General features: G+C 39.0%; 1 protein-coding gene across 7 annotated transcripts; it reads right to left on the reverse strand.

Annotated features, from left to right (window-relative positions):
• Positions 1–1,162: 1,162 nt before the first annotated feature.
• FAM76B (family with sequence similarity 76 member B) lies at positions 1,163–14,216 on the reverse strand (the record flags this gene model as incomplete). Of its 7 annotated transcripts, XR_013776063.1 has the most annotated exons (11): positions 1,163–3,712; positions 4,352–4,453; positions 7,081–7,216; positions 7,346–7,403; positions 7,887–7,967; positions 8,169–8,216; positions 10,142–10,338; positions 11,260–11,415; positions 12,934–12,988; positions 13,413–13,477; positions 13,977–14,216. XR_013776063.1 is itself a non-coding variant. In XM_079319238.1 (10 exons), the coding sequence occupies 10 exons, from the start codon at positions 14,214–14,216 to the stop codon at positions 3,623–3,625; spliced, it is 1,167 nt and encodes a 388-aa protein (XP_079175364.1). In that variant the 3' UTR covers positions 1,163–3,622. The 7 variants fall into 7 exon arrangements, 6 of the variants coding, with proteins under 6 accessions (XP_079175364.1, XP_079175363.1, XP_079175368.1 ...); XM_079319238.1 differs by lacking the exon at positions 7,346–7,403 and having other exon boundaries at positions 7,081–7,213; XM_079319237.1 differs by lacking the exon at positions 7,346–7,403 and having other exon boundaries at positions 13,977–14,124.
• Between the last annotated feature and the right edge of the window lie 75 nt (positions 14,217–14,291).

The raw sequence follows: 14,291 nt of genomic DNA on the forward strand, positions 1-14,291 counted from the left end.
CTGTCTAATGTGTAAGAACAGTCACTTGGAGCCATACAGTGGAACTTGCACCATTTCCCAGCTGGGGTTACAGTATGCAGTCTGTTGTAGTTTTACCTGGTTTTTTCGACTTACACAGTTTTGACTGTTTATAAGGTGGATGTTACATTGTACATCTTTTGTATTTCAATTTAACCAAGAGGTTTATTCTCTTAATTTCTAAAATCTGTACTCTAGTATTGCTAAAAAAAAAAACACAACCCCCAACAAAATCAAAAATCTCCCTTAAGCAATGCTGTATTTTACAGATATAGAAAATACATATCCCTTAAAAAAACCCAGCTGTGTGACTCAGTACATTGCATAAACAAGTAACATGGCACCTCAGAGGTCTCTCCTCCCCATTAGCCCTGACACCTCCATTACACTCCTTTCTCACACCACAAACATCTCCTTCCAACCTCAATAATCCCCTTGTCTGATACCCCCTACTTCTTCTGTAGTATTCAACAGAATTTCATATATCAGTACCTCTTCCATGAGAAAAGCTAAAGCAATTGTACATAATATATCAGAAAGTGTATCTTTTATTGTAGTACTAATATTTTAGTCATAATTTGAATGAATAAAAATAACATGAAAAGCTTCTACTCCATTTCAATAGCTATAGTTTATAGTCATAAACATCAGTGTTTCCATAAAAATCAGTGTGGATTCTGAACTTTTGGAGGTACTAAAGACCTGCCTGAATGCCTGTACACAGGTCATATAAATTTAAATATTCCTTAAGGAAATTTGGTTCAAATGACGCCAATCTCTTTCCAGGAGTCAGTTGGTGACATGGCCAGTTACATACATTTTGCATGTGTCACGTGGAAGCCACACCTAAAATAAGTACATCACACTGAGTATTGACTTGCTCTCAGCTTTAAAAATAAATGGCTTCAAAGCTGCTGTTGCAAGTTTGCATTAAAATGAGACTGAGTGCAATCCAGTGTTAGGTATAGTAATGAACAATATGCAATTCTAACACAAAGTATCAACTGTTTCGAGATGCTGTGAAACTCATAGATTCTCCCCGTCTCTGCAATTGCCTTGACCAGAATCTTAACTCTCTTGTAATGAAAGCATGAAAGATTAACAACAATATGGATTTTTGAATAAATTCTAAAGGACAGAGAAATGTTTTGACAAGATTTTATTGTGAAACATTGGATTTAGAAAAGGTACAAAATGTCAACGGTCAGATGTGTGCCAGTACAGCATTTCAATAATCTATACATGTGGACAGCTGAACAGCTTCACTGCAGAACGTGGATTTGGACAAACTACCTAAAAGGGGGTTGCAATATTCACAGGCTTAAAATACATAAATAACTTGAGCCAAAATGGCCATTACTGGTCAATGCTAATCAACATCTGGAAACAGGCTAAAAAGCACAATACATACAACAATCTCCTCTCAGATCCACGTTTAAAGAACATCAGTTTATTATGTCAATAATCTACAGCTCCAGGACACAATTCTCAGGACTGGGATTCAGTTGGCTAGTTAAGAACTTTAAAAAACTCATGTTAAAAATGAGATCATGTAAGAAAACCCACAGGTATTTAATTGGAACTAAACATCAGAAAACCCCTAAAAATTATTTTGACTGGGATTCATAAAGTCAGTTAATTCTAATACAGAATTTCTGTTTGTTTCTTTAAAATATCCTGATTGCGGCTTGAACTGATATCATTAAGTAATCTCAATTCCAATATTCCATTTTGCTATTTTAAAACTCATTTCACTGAATATGAGTCACCATCAAACTGTAAAAAAAAATGACCCAAATACTAATTCTGAATTAATAAAAGTCATAAATTTGTATACTAAAAAAATTAGTAACAACCCCAAAGATAGCAGCATTCTCTACCCTAGTTTAACACATTTAAAGATGAGCTTTTATAAACTTACAAAGTTGATTTTAGGGTATAAAAATACACATATGATATGAAACAAGATAGCTCAAGTTTTTCATATTTTTCAGTAGTCTGTTGCTGCTGGAACTCCTTTGAACTATTGAGAAGGTGCTCATAGTTCAGTACCTGGGTGAACAGCCAAGGGTCTAGAGACTTTTGTTCTTTAATTAAAAATGCATAGCTGTTTCTACACAAGCTTGCTGAAATATCAACAGCTACCCTGTTACCAGTCAGTATCCAGAGCTGACTTAAACCTTTACCCATGTAAATCTACTTCCTTTTATGCTGATTCATGACTTACCTTCATGAATAGATACCTTGGAGTATATTAAATTATTGTTTAATAGAAATTTCTGAATGTGACTAATGTCCATTAGGAGCAGAGCTAAACTTAAACTGATGTAATTTAGAATGAAAATCCACCCAGAACATTATAACACACCTTATGACATCACATCCATTCCCTTACTTAATTTCAAGACCATTGGCTACTCTTTTCTCAGTGTGCATCTTCAGTGGGGGATGTGAATGTTGAAAATCATTAAGAAGAATCACCATAAGTTACAACCAAGTACATTAAATCAGACAATGGGGAATAAAAGTACTTAAAACTTCGTGTGTATCACTAGATAGGGATGTAACATTGGAGTACAATGTCTGCTATGGAATTAAAATTAGTGCTGTGCCAAATGGGAAAAATGTATAAACAAACCACAAAACTCCAGCGTGGCAAAAAAAATATTTTGTTTTTTTTTGTTCAGGACGTGTTTGGCATGAGCAGCACTAATAAAATTCTACACCTCACAGACACAAGCTACAAAGGTTATTTAAAGCCAATACTCACTGTCCATCAATCAGCTAGCCAGCTCTTAATGCTGCCTTGAGCACTGCACTAGCCACTTTGATCTTTGTTTCAGATTCCTCTGTACACACATTTATATTTACATAAAACATTTATTAAACATGATTTTAAAACATAAAAACCTTATGTACAAAATACCAACATCCCTATAAATAAACAGTTGGAGAAAGGCACTTGCAAGAAAAGTCTACAGTAAATCTTACAAAAACCACACTGCCTCTGTTACTGTACAATAGATAATCTTTCAGTCAGTCCCTATCACAAGAATGTAAAACACTAATTACTTGTTATAACTAAGAATATAACCGTTACAGTTGTATTTACACATACATATATGCCTCTTTTTAGTTCCACTTGAGAGCACCATGATTTCCATTCCAAATTTATATTTTCATACAAAGTAAAAGAACAGTTGCCAGAAACCAGTGTTCAGTGTCACTGCAGATTCATAAACTTTTGGCTGACATCAGTGTAGTTTAAAAGACTCAGCTGCTACTTTGTAAAAAGTACACCTAGTTTGTTATTGCATGTTGTCCTATCAGAGAGAGCATTGCTATGTTCTCTATGCAATTGTTTAATACTATTGCTGGCAAAAGGTTTCCAATATCAAAAAAATAAAAACATTCTTCAAGCCAGTTGAAGTATTTCATCTGAACAGTAACTAAAAAAAGCTGCATATTAATTATAAAAACATGTAGGAAACATGCCAACTAATCTGGTGTGCAAAAATATTTTTTCCACTACACAGGATTTTAAGGGCTTCACAGAATTACTCAAATGTACATTGAGTAGCAAACCCCACGAAGAATCAGTTCCTCAAGGAGATGTGAGGATACTCCCACTTTTATCAAACTTTTTACCCTTTGACAATGCTGCAACCTGTTTGAGCAGTTCTCTGTTTTTGGCCTGCAATACAGATTAAAAAAGGTATGTTACTGAAATAGTATAATACTGAAATTTGCCTTTATGAACAAACTCTCAAAAATCACATGCTAAGAACATTCAGAGAAGGTAATGATCACTTTTCCAAGTACTGTATATGGTTTTTGATATGTGTGTTCTGTCTTCAACAGAGAAAGGAACCACACCCATATTGCAAAACTTAACATACCCACTATTGCATTGGGTGTCTCTTCAGTCTGTGATTTACCAGGCAAGTAATTCAGGATTTCTTCCTGATAAAGAATGCTTTAACAAGAGACATCTAGCTGCCAATGTATTAATGCTAAGTCCTTAAATCAGATTCATAGCCCATGACAACTCAAAAATTGTTGGAGAACAGACACAAAACACAAACTTTGAGAAAGCATGTGAGGCAAGGCTTTACCTTTTATAGCTAAAAGAGTGAGTTTAACTCATATGGAAACTGTCTGTTGACTGCAGAGCTGCTGTACAATACATCCAAAGTTAGGCATGGCAATGACCACTCATGAACTGGTATTACTGTATTGGAGTGAACCATGCTGAGCAAACATGCTGAGTGAGCAGCCTGAAGATATGATTCCATCTGAAGTATTTCCCAAGTATTGACAAGCAATTACGCACCTGCAGCTGTTCCACAGTTTCCTTGTGAGCTTTCTCCATACTGTTCATCTTTGTCCTCAAGTTAGACTCTTGGTACTGGAAGTCTGCCTTCAATTCTGTCAACTGAAAAACACATATCCTATGAAGATTCCTTGAGCTGCAACAGGATATATCTTCTAGTCAATATGTGAAGTTTTTAATGAAGGCTCAGGAACCTCAGGAAACACTGTATTTATTTACTACTGCAGTAACAACAGCTCAGCACTTGAGAAGCAGTTTGAAAAGTCTGTATACCTATTTTATATGCAGAAAGCAACAGTAGTCATATAACCATACTAGTTGCTCAGGATTTTGTATAAAAAAGGCTAAACCTCAACAAAAAGAATATTCAAATACAAGACCGGTGATTTATAATGTTTGCTGTTTTTCCAGCTGTGAGATGCTTCTCACAATCTTCAGTTACATGTCTCAGTTACATGGTGTGACAAGACTCAAAAAATCTTCCCTACAAAGACAACAAAAATGATTATTTTGTGTTCTTTTATGCTACATTTTGTCCTAAGCAGAAGGACAAGTATATACAATGTACACATTCCGTATTTACTAGGAAATGAAGCCTCCTTGCTAGCAAAGGTGCCTGCCATAACAAACCAGAGTATACCCTCCTGAAGTGACTAGCAAGACTGCTATAGTCAACCTTAGCACGTGTCAAATCTCACGTAATGAAACAGATACTGTTCAAAAAACAGTCAATCAAATGGTCAAGTGTAGGTATGTTGCTATAATGGTACATAACTCACTGAGCACACACTGCTGCTCAAGGTTTGCACCTACAGGACAAATCCACATAGCTCACACCAAATATAAAACTATGGTAGTGTGTTGCACCACAATGAAGTATGCAACTAGACAAGCAAACACACTACCTGTGAACATTCAGCAAACTGTGCTCCTCTCCTCATAATGAAGTCTCAGGGTAATGCTGTGGTTTCTCACTACCAGTTTATTTAGAAAGACAAACGAGGCTAGTACTCCAAACAATAAGCACTGATAATGACATGGCTGATACCCTGACTCATAACAGAAAGTGATCAATGAGTATTATCTGTAAAGCTGGTGTACTGAGCTGTTTTTGTGGCCATGCTATACAATTCAGAGGTTTTACTTTTGGAGCATTCAAAACTGTTCAAATGCTGTCCCTTCACAAATGTTGAGAAATCACCTTAACAGTAATCTCCCACAGGTATGGCTCAGGCTTTTCACCCAGTACATGTCCTCATGTACTATCTCCCAGTACAAACCCCCCAAAAACTACAGTATGTTCATTTGTTGTAATTTTTCAGCTAGGAAAACACTGTATAATGAGTTCAGCTTTCCTCCTCCCTTCAACACCTGAGAAAGTAAGTGACACTGTGAAAGTGAGGACTTCATGCCTGAAGGAGACTAAGTTGGAAGAACTCTTTAGTGCAATTGTTTTATCAGTAGGGATATGAAAATCAGTAGATGCTCTCCCTATGGAAACAGCACAAAAAAAGTTCACTGCAATGATTATGCAGAAGGAAGTGACATTTCCTTACCTACCACTTTTGTTATCTTTGCCCAGTAGATTAAAAATAAAAAGAGTAAGTGAACTTCCTACTGACTCATGATCATCTCCTGGCTTTATAAGAGAGATCAGGGCCTAATGTCCATCCTTTGAAGAAAATACCTAAAGAGAACCCATGACAGACTGTTCAGGTCTTTCACATTAAACACTTAAAGGCTTGAAATAGCAAGTGTTTCCAAGACTAGGTATATTTTAACAGTGACATAAATGAAAATAGGTTCAATATCCTTTCCAAAATACAACTGTGTAGAAATGAAGATACTCAGCTATGATTTAAAAGTGGAAGCATTTCCTTTCAGTATGAATGAATCTTAACCATCAATGTTAGGTAGGCCACCAGGCATTCACAATCAAAATCGTACTTGAAAATATAGTGAATTTGTTTGGAATATAATTCCATAACCTGCTCAATCCCAAACAGATATTCTGCAGCCACTGCTATGTGTCCTAAAAGCCTCTAGTTATTCAGATGGCAGAGAAATAAAATAAATGCAAATTAAAGTGTTTATTTCTTGTTATTTCTCTTTTCTTGTTAGTCATTAGTTTCTTTGAAAGCTGAATCTTCTGTAAGAGTTTTGCTGCAGCCACTTGGGCCTGACAATTTCACTTTTGTTGAATGAGAGCCACTTAATCCAAGTTTTTCTTCTAGTCTCTGACTACCCACAAAGACTTGACAACCCACAGCACACATGCTTACCAATCCTATAAAAACAAATTTCCATATTCAACAAATGTAAATTAGAACATTGACTTATTATGGCTAGAGTTCCTTAGTTTAAAATTAAATAAAAACTACATTAAACTCAGAATGGTTACTACTCTTTGCCAAGATTTAGTTAAGAGCATGTAAAACATGCAAACCACTGTCTGGCACTTTATCCATGACCTGGCATGCAGCCTGAGTAACAGGGTAACTTCTGCATGACTGAAGTGAGGTAAGATGAATTACTCTTTGACTAAGAAACAAAATATATTCATGATACAAGAGTCCAAAAGTTTTCCTTTAAGTGTTAAAATCTGATTAGCTGCTATATAAGACAATTGTATCTGATTTTTGCTTTATGACATTGTTTTGGCATTTTTAGGAGCCTACAAAAGAGAAAACAAAATTATAAAGTTCTTAGTAAGCAGGTGTAATTTTTACCTTTTTATCTTTCTCTAAAATAGTCTGATCTCTTTGCTGCAGAAGACGTTTAAGTGACATTACTTCTTCTTTCAGCTGACTTATAAGGACAAAGTTGTCAGTTCCTCCACTGTCAGCAGACTGATTTATAGAGCTACTAAAAATGAAAAACAATAGTTAGTTACAGCATCAAAGTAAAAAGGAAAAACACTTTCAATAATGTTCAAATTCAGTAATTAATAATTCCATAAACATCCTTAAGGACTAATGCAAAAAAAGTATGTACCTGACAGAAATGGATGCAACTGGCAAATTACCTTACTAATGGCACACATTACATACACCTGCAGAAATATAATTCAGTATTAGCTTTGAGGGGGAAAAAAACCTTTTGACTGAAGCAGCCACTTTTAACTTTTATTCTGATCATTTGGCCAGAGACAGAAAAAAGATTCAGTCTCTCACATTAAGGTTCAAAAGAATTCTCTAGATACTGGGTCAGCTTAAAGCAGCAGGTCCTACCCTGCATCTAATTGATAAAACAATTTCTGATGTGAAGGAACACCATTGTGCTGATAACTGTTACCTTGTACATAAGCTTTGTTTATTTTTTCCCCAAACAGCTTCAAAGCAGGAAAACAGAGCTAGTTTTCTGCTAATAAAGTAATTTAATTGACTGACAGCACTCAGATACCACCCTGTAATCCAACTGGCAGGACACAAGTTTCACATCCCTCATTCTTCAGACAAACAAAGAACAGCAACTGGCCACAAATCAGTGTTCTCTTTGGTTCAAATGGCTCAGCTTTACAAAAATGTAACTTTACCTATCTCCATTTGATGGCTTGGATTCCAGTTTGGGTTTTTTCTTTGGAGTTTCATTCTGAATAGCTGCAGAGGATTTATGGCTGAAATCAAACAAAATGTAAACCTAAAGCCTCATACTATGCAACCCTCTAATATCACCATTTGGTACATGTAAAAAAAACTAACTCATGCTCCTAGGTGGAATGCTAGAGACTAGCCAGAAATGCAAGAAAATAAGAAATTCTTTAAATGAAAACTGAAAGATAAATAAAAATAAAATTAATAAATAATATCATATTTACCTCTGTTTCCATAGTCCCTGATCTTGTTCTGGACTCAGATTGCTGATTCTGAAATATGTGAAATGCACTTAGTAACTGATCAAACACACCATTATTTGTAAGCTTATGTGAATGGTATCTGTACTTCAGAAAAATCCTTCCCCCCGTTTTTTTCTCCTAATGCAGTGAGCAATTATGAATTTTCAGTTGGACACTGAAGTTTCTGACCATACTTTAGTATGTCAAGATGCTATAAAAGTATTCCTTGGCTAAATATCTACATTATTACAAGTCACAGACAGTAGACCTCAAGACTGATAGCCAAAATTTCTGCTGTTACCTCACATTTTTTGTGAACCTTGTCTTGCTAATCTTGTACTCAGGAAGCTGGTCTAAAGCAGCTCTCCTGGGATTCTCATACTGCCATATGAACCCTGCCTGAAGTGGTGCTCATTAGGTGCCATAAGAGTAAAGCTAAGTTTTGGATCCCTGAAAATAATTGCTTCTTAGGTTGTAATCATATGCTTTCAATCATTTCAAAAGGAACAAATAAAGAACACTGATATAAGAATGGTAGAATGTAGAAGATTGCACTGAGTGGAATAGCTCAAAGAATCTGTATTTCTAGCTCATTGTCTCTATTGTCTGATCTTAACAATAACTGAAATGGACAGGTAAAAAGAATCATATTAATTGGACCAGAAGTAATGGACCCCTGGCACTCTACAGAAAGACAAAAAAGGTGGGAAACCAGGAACACTGTGATCTGTATCAATATGCATACTGTTGTAACTCTTGACTATATCAGAAACTCTGTTCTGCAGTAAAGAGCTTATTTTTTTATTTAATCCCTACTGCACCTGTGCCAAATGCATTAAATTAGATTTAACTTTCTGTAATTCAATTTTCAGAATAGATTTAAAAGACCAGGAACAGTACAATAAGTCTATGCATGACAAGAATAATTTTTTTCTTCGAACTCATAAAATGCTAAATCTTACTTTTGTCATTTCTAAAGTGAGAATATGGGCCTTTCTCTTTTACTCATTGCAAATATAATTTCATCTTATTTTTGCTTCTATCTTTAATTCACACTTAGGCAAGTTGCAGACAAGATGAAAAATTACAAACACTAGACACGTGAAGTTTAGAAAGAAAGTGTCTGTGATCAGGGTCATTACCATTGCAGACACAGTGTTTCCTATCAAACACAAAAAATAAGTAGGTCTGAAGTTACACTGCCACAAATCTATCAGTGAAAACAAGAATCATGACTACTATCACAGCAGCACAAAATCCCACATGAATTCTGGGGTTTATGACGAAATAAATTTGGTATGAACCTTAAGGTTGGTACACTGTTTATGCCATGGCCAGAGATGATGTGTTGCAAAAAGTTGCAGAAAATGGGACAAAACTATGTGAAATGTTGCTAGAGTGACAGTAACTGAACCCCCTGTCTGTATTACAGCCACTCCCAAACTGCCTACTTCAGCTAGGCTTGGTTATAAAAACTAGCAAATAGGTACAAACTGGTCCTACACTCAAGGTAATCCCACCCTGTTGCTTCTGCTTCTCCTCTTAATTGTGAGTATTTGTACACAAATAAGTCAGGGTGAAACAAGTCAGGATGAGGATTCTCACTGCTAACACACCTTTGGCAAATGCAGCTACCACACAGCAGCTGCTGTCTAGAAACCCAAATAGAATTTTACCTACAAGTAAACTGCTTCTGTAGCCATTCCATGAGCCTCTTCCCAAAACTTGTTACCATATTTAACACCAATTAGTTTGACAGTCACCAAGAATTCCTTTTTTTTTTATGAACCACCTTCATTCAAACTCTAAGAATCCAAGGATTTTGACAGACCATGAAGAACAATGCTCTGTTACTGCTTTTGACACCACGTTTTAAATAGTTTTTCTTACTATCTTACTAATACAAACAGAACATAGAAAATGAAGAGCTACAGTTCAATTTTTGAAATACTTACTTATGATGACTGCTGCTGTGACGATGATGATGGTGGTGATGGTGGTGGTGTTTTGAATGATGCTGGTCTTTCTCAGTAAGAGATGAGGATGAGGAGTTGGAATGTGAAGATCCCAGGCTCTTCCTCTGTTCTTTTGTCTTCTGTAACACTCTCTTGTAGGACAGTGTACAGAGCCAACACAACAACTTTCCATCAACCTTTTGAGAAATAATTCATGTTTTATTTCCAAGTACATTGCACTAGAGAGATGTACTCAATATTTGCAAGATTTTGTTTCACTTCATCCATTATCTTTGGGAAAAACAGACATCTTTGGTATGAAACATTGTTATTGTATCTCCAATATATGCAAGATTCTTTTAGTAAAGTGAATCTTATTCCACTTGTCATCAAAGTTATGCTACAAAGAGTCCTAGCAATTTCTGGACCTGCTCTACATTGCAGAAATAACACTAACTTTTTAAAAGGATGAGTGTTTTTTAGTATAGACACCATGTGCCTGCCCTCTTCCAATCTATCATAATGTAGGCAGAATCAAGATGTCCAGCCAACGTGTTATTTATACCAAGTAAATTCTTCTGTAAAAACAGCATTATTCTTGGGTTCAGTCATGAGGCTTTTGAGGTCATTTTCTCAGCACCTTCTGGAATGAGAAAGTGGCACTCACCAAAGCTATTTAACAGAACAGAACACAAAGGGCTGCTCTGAGCAGTCTACCTCTCTGGTGCTCTACTTAAAATCAAGGCAGGCAAATAAGAAGAGGTAAAGTGACAGACTGAAGTTATGAACATACTTGAGGTCCAATGGAAAAGAAAATAAAAATAAAATGACTATCAAAACACAAGAACTGCTGAGCTGTTTAACTTCTGTTCCCCAGCTACAACTGTCTGCTAACACTTGCCCCGTTATTTTTTTAGAGTGATTTTTCATTAAAAGTTAGCTCAGTAGCTAAAATAAAAATTGCAAGTTACAAAATCTAATTCAAATATTGTAAAGCACAGAAGAGCAACTTTAATATAGTATTAGAGAACTTAAGATACATTCCTGTTAATCTTTCTCTTCTGAAGGAGGAGCACTATTGTCAGCCTGAGCCAGGAGAGATGTGTTACAAAGCCTACCTTCCTTCTGCCCTCCTCTTTTCGGTCAAAAGCACACTGCTGTTTGCACTGCTCACAGGTCTGAGGTGGGCCGTACTTCTTCTCCGAGTTGGTGCAACGCTGGCATTTTGTGCCAATAAATGCTGCAATAATGTTACAATACTGACAAGGCTTGGGCTGAAAAAAAACCAAACAAACTTGAACAGAAGTCAATGCATTGTATTTTCAGTAATGAACATGGCTATTTCAATTAGCACAATGCTGTTTCAAATACCCTACCATAAAGAACCTTTTTCAACCAGTTTTATCTTCAGTACTAAACTTTTCCTCTAAGATGATGTTTCTTTAGGGGTTAAAACCAGCCTGGACTTACCATGAAAACCCAGGTACAATAAAAGAAACACACACATCCATCTGGTTACTAACCTCTACACCTACAGCTTTGTATTTATTAAAATATTTTAACATTTTCTCTCAATTTTACTATGCTACTTAAGAAATTACCTACAGAACTTTAAAAGAAGAGTAACCAAGTGTTTTTTTCAGCCCAAAAGTTTCTGATGGCATCCCTGTCCTTTCCACAGCTCAGGGATTCAATAACCCTACAGTTCCAAGATTAGTATCCTAATCCCTGCAACTCTGAAGGAAACTTAAAAAACAAAACAAACAAAAAAGCCCCAGCACCAAGCGAAAAACAAGTTCAGATCTATCTGATCTAGTTATTAGGTCAAAAGTTATTTAGGTTAAAAGTTAGCAACTTTTATAACATATGCTCAACTAGCCTAATACAGTGCTGAAAAATAAAATTGCTGTCAGTTTTCATAGGTTAGAAGTGGCTGATTATCTTCAGTTCTGTTTTTTGATAAACTACTGATAGAACCGTTGCTGGATCTATACTGCAACTCATTTTGCTGCATTTTAAGCTTTTGAAAGCATTTCTTCGTTCAGTTTATATACACATTCACAAAGTGCCTGACTACATGCCAACAGCTACTATGTTTCTCAAATAATATGGTTTATGTCAAGTGTAGGGAAGTTATGCTTCTTTGTTTCACAACAAGATTATCTTGATACCTCCTAAAAACTTGTATCTGTAGGGTGGCTCAGATACAATGTGTGCATTCACGTAATAGAAAAATTCATTTTTCCAACAGAACTGAAGCTAAAATACAAAAATGCAAAGTAATGAATGCAGATAAATACTCAAAATCTTTTGTACTTATTAGCTTAACATGATTAACATGCATTTTTAAGACTTACATAAAGTATGTGGCATTACTAGATTTTCTCATTTACGACTTGTTAGGAACAATGAGGGCTGATGGTCTTCCTGCCATGAAGTGTGTGCTTATGAGAATATGCAGGGAATAACTTAATGTGAGTGGCATGAAATAACATAGCTTTGTTACAAATATCTACAATGAAAATATTCTTAATTCTTAAACTATATGTAATCCAAATAAATTTCAATTTGGGAAAAGCAATGGTAACCCACAGAGGAAATCAAGAGATGTCAGCCTTTTCAATTACCTTTCTAGACAGCAGTCTCTAGTGTGGGTTGGTTGTTTTTTTTTTTTTTGTTTGTTTGTTTTTTTCTCAAAAGAAAATAAGAAGATTAGTTACAAGAGAACTTTGTTTTCAGTTTGAAGCACAAACGAGCTCAGCTTCAGCATTAAGAACCAAGTAACTACTCACCGTTCCAAACTGCTTCACGTTTTGGGCACATTTCTTGCATATTGTGTTGGTTTTGCTAAAGAGATAAAACGGCACAACATTGAATTATGCGACAAACACGCACTTTGACACCCTTCCCCACGCAATTACTTGCAAACAGAATCAGAGAAGAGCTGGGTTGGACGGGAGCTCCAGCCCAATCCCCCTGCCGAGGCAGAGCCACCCAGAGCAGGTGTCACAGAACGAGACCAGGCGGATCCCGAGTGCCTCCAGAGAGGGAGACCCCACAACCTCAGTGTAAATAAGCTCTTCCTCATGGGGAGGTGAAACTTCCTGTGTTTGAGTTTATGGCCACGGCTCCTCGTCCTGCCGCTGGGCACCGCCGGGAAGAGGCGGGCACCGTGCTCCCGGCCCCGGCGATATTTGCACGCACTGATGGGATCCCCTCTCAGCCCGCTGTGCTCCGGACCCGCCAGGCCCGGCTCCTGCGAAGGCCGTACCTCTCCTGCTGGAACTCGGAGCGGCAGTAGGTGCACTTCACGATGGGGTGGGCGATGCGGCACTCCTGCGGGGAAGCGCCGCGTTACTGCCCGGCCGAGCCCCGGCCCGCGCTCCGCCCCCGCCCGCCGCCCCGGCCCGCCGCCGCCGCACCTTGCACAGCTGCTGGCCCTGCGAGAGCTCCTCGAACGGGTACCGCTGGTTGCACTTGGTGCACGCATAAAGCGCCGGGGCGGCCGCCGCGCCCGCCGCCGCCATCCGGCGGGGCGGACACGGGCGGGCCGAGGGAGGGGAATGGGGAGGTGCCGCCGGGGCGAGGGACGGCGCGGCCGCCGGGGCCGCCGAGGAGGAGTCGCCGCCGCCGCCGCCCCGTCGCGGTGCCGCTGCCGCCGGTGCCGCCCTGGGCCCCGCGCGCCGCCCGCCCGCCCGCGTTCCCCTTGTGTCGGCGGCGGCGGCGTCACCCCGCGCGCGCCCCCCGCCCTTCCCTCCTTCCCTCCCTCCCTCCGCCCCGGGCCCGGGCTCGCGCTGCGCCCGCGCAGCCAATCGCCGCCCCGCGCCAAACCTGCCTTCGAACGCCGCCGCCCAATCGCCGCCCCCGCCGGCCCCGCCGCCGCCAATCCCGCCGCGGGCGCCCTGCGCTGCGCCGGGCGGCGGCCGCGCCCCTGCTCCGCCATTGGCCCAGGCGCGGGGGCTCCCTCTGACAAAGGCCGGCCTCTTCCGCCCTCCTCCCTCCGCGCGGGCCCACGCGCCGCCCCCCGCCCGCGCTCCTGGCTGCAGGGGCCCGCCCGCCGCCCGTGCCTCTCCATTGGCTGAGCGGCGCTCTTGCTCTTATTTTATTGGATAACTGCCGCGTCACTCAACTTTGAGAGGAAGAGGGGGCG

This window comes from Erithacus rubecula (genome assembly GCF_903797595.1).
Source record: "Erithacus rubecula genome assembly, chromosome: 1".
In the NCBI taxonomy this organism is placed as follows: domain Eukaryota; kingdom Metazoa; phylum Chordata; class Aves; order Passeriformes; family Muscicapidae; genus Erithacus; species Erithacus rubecula.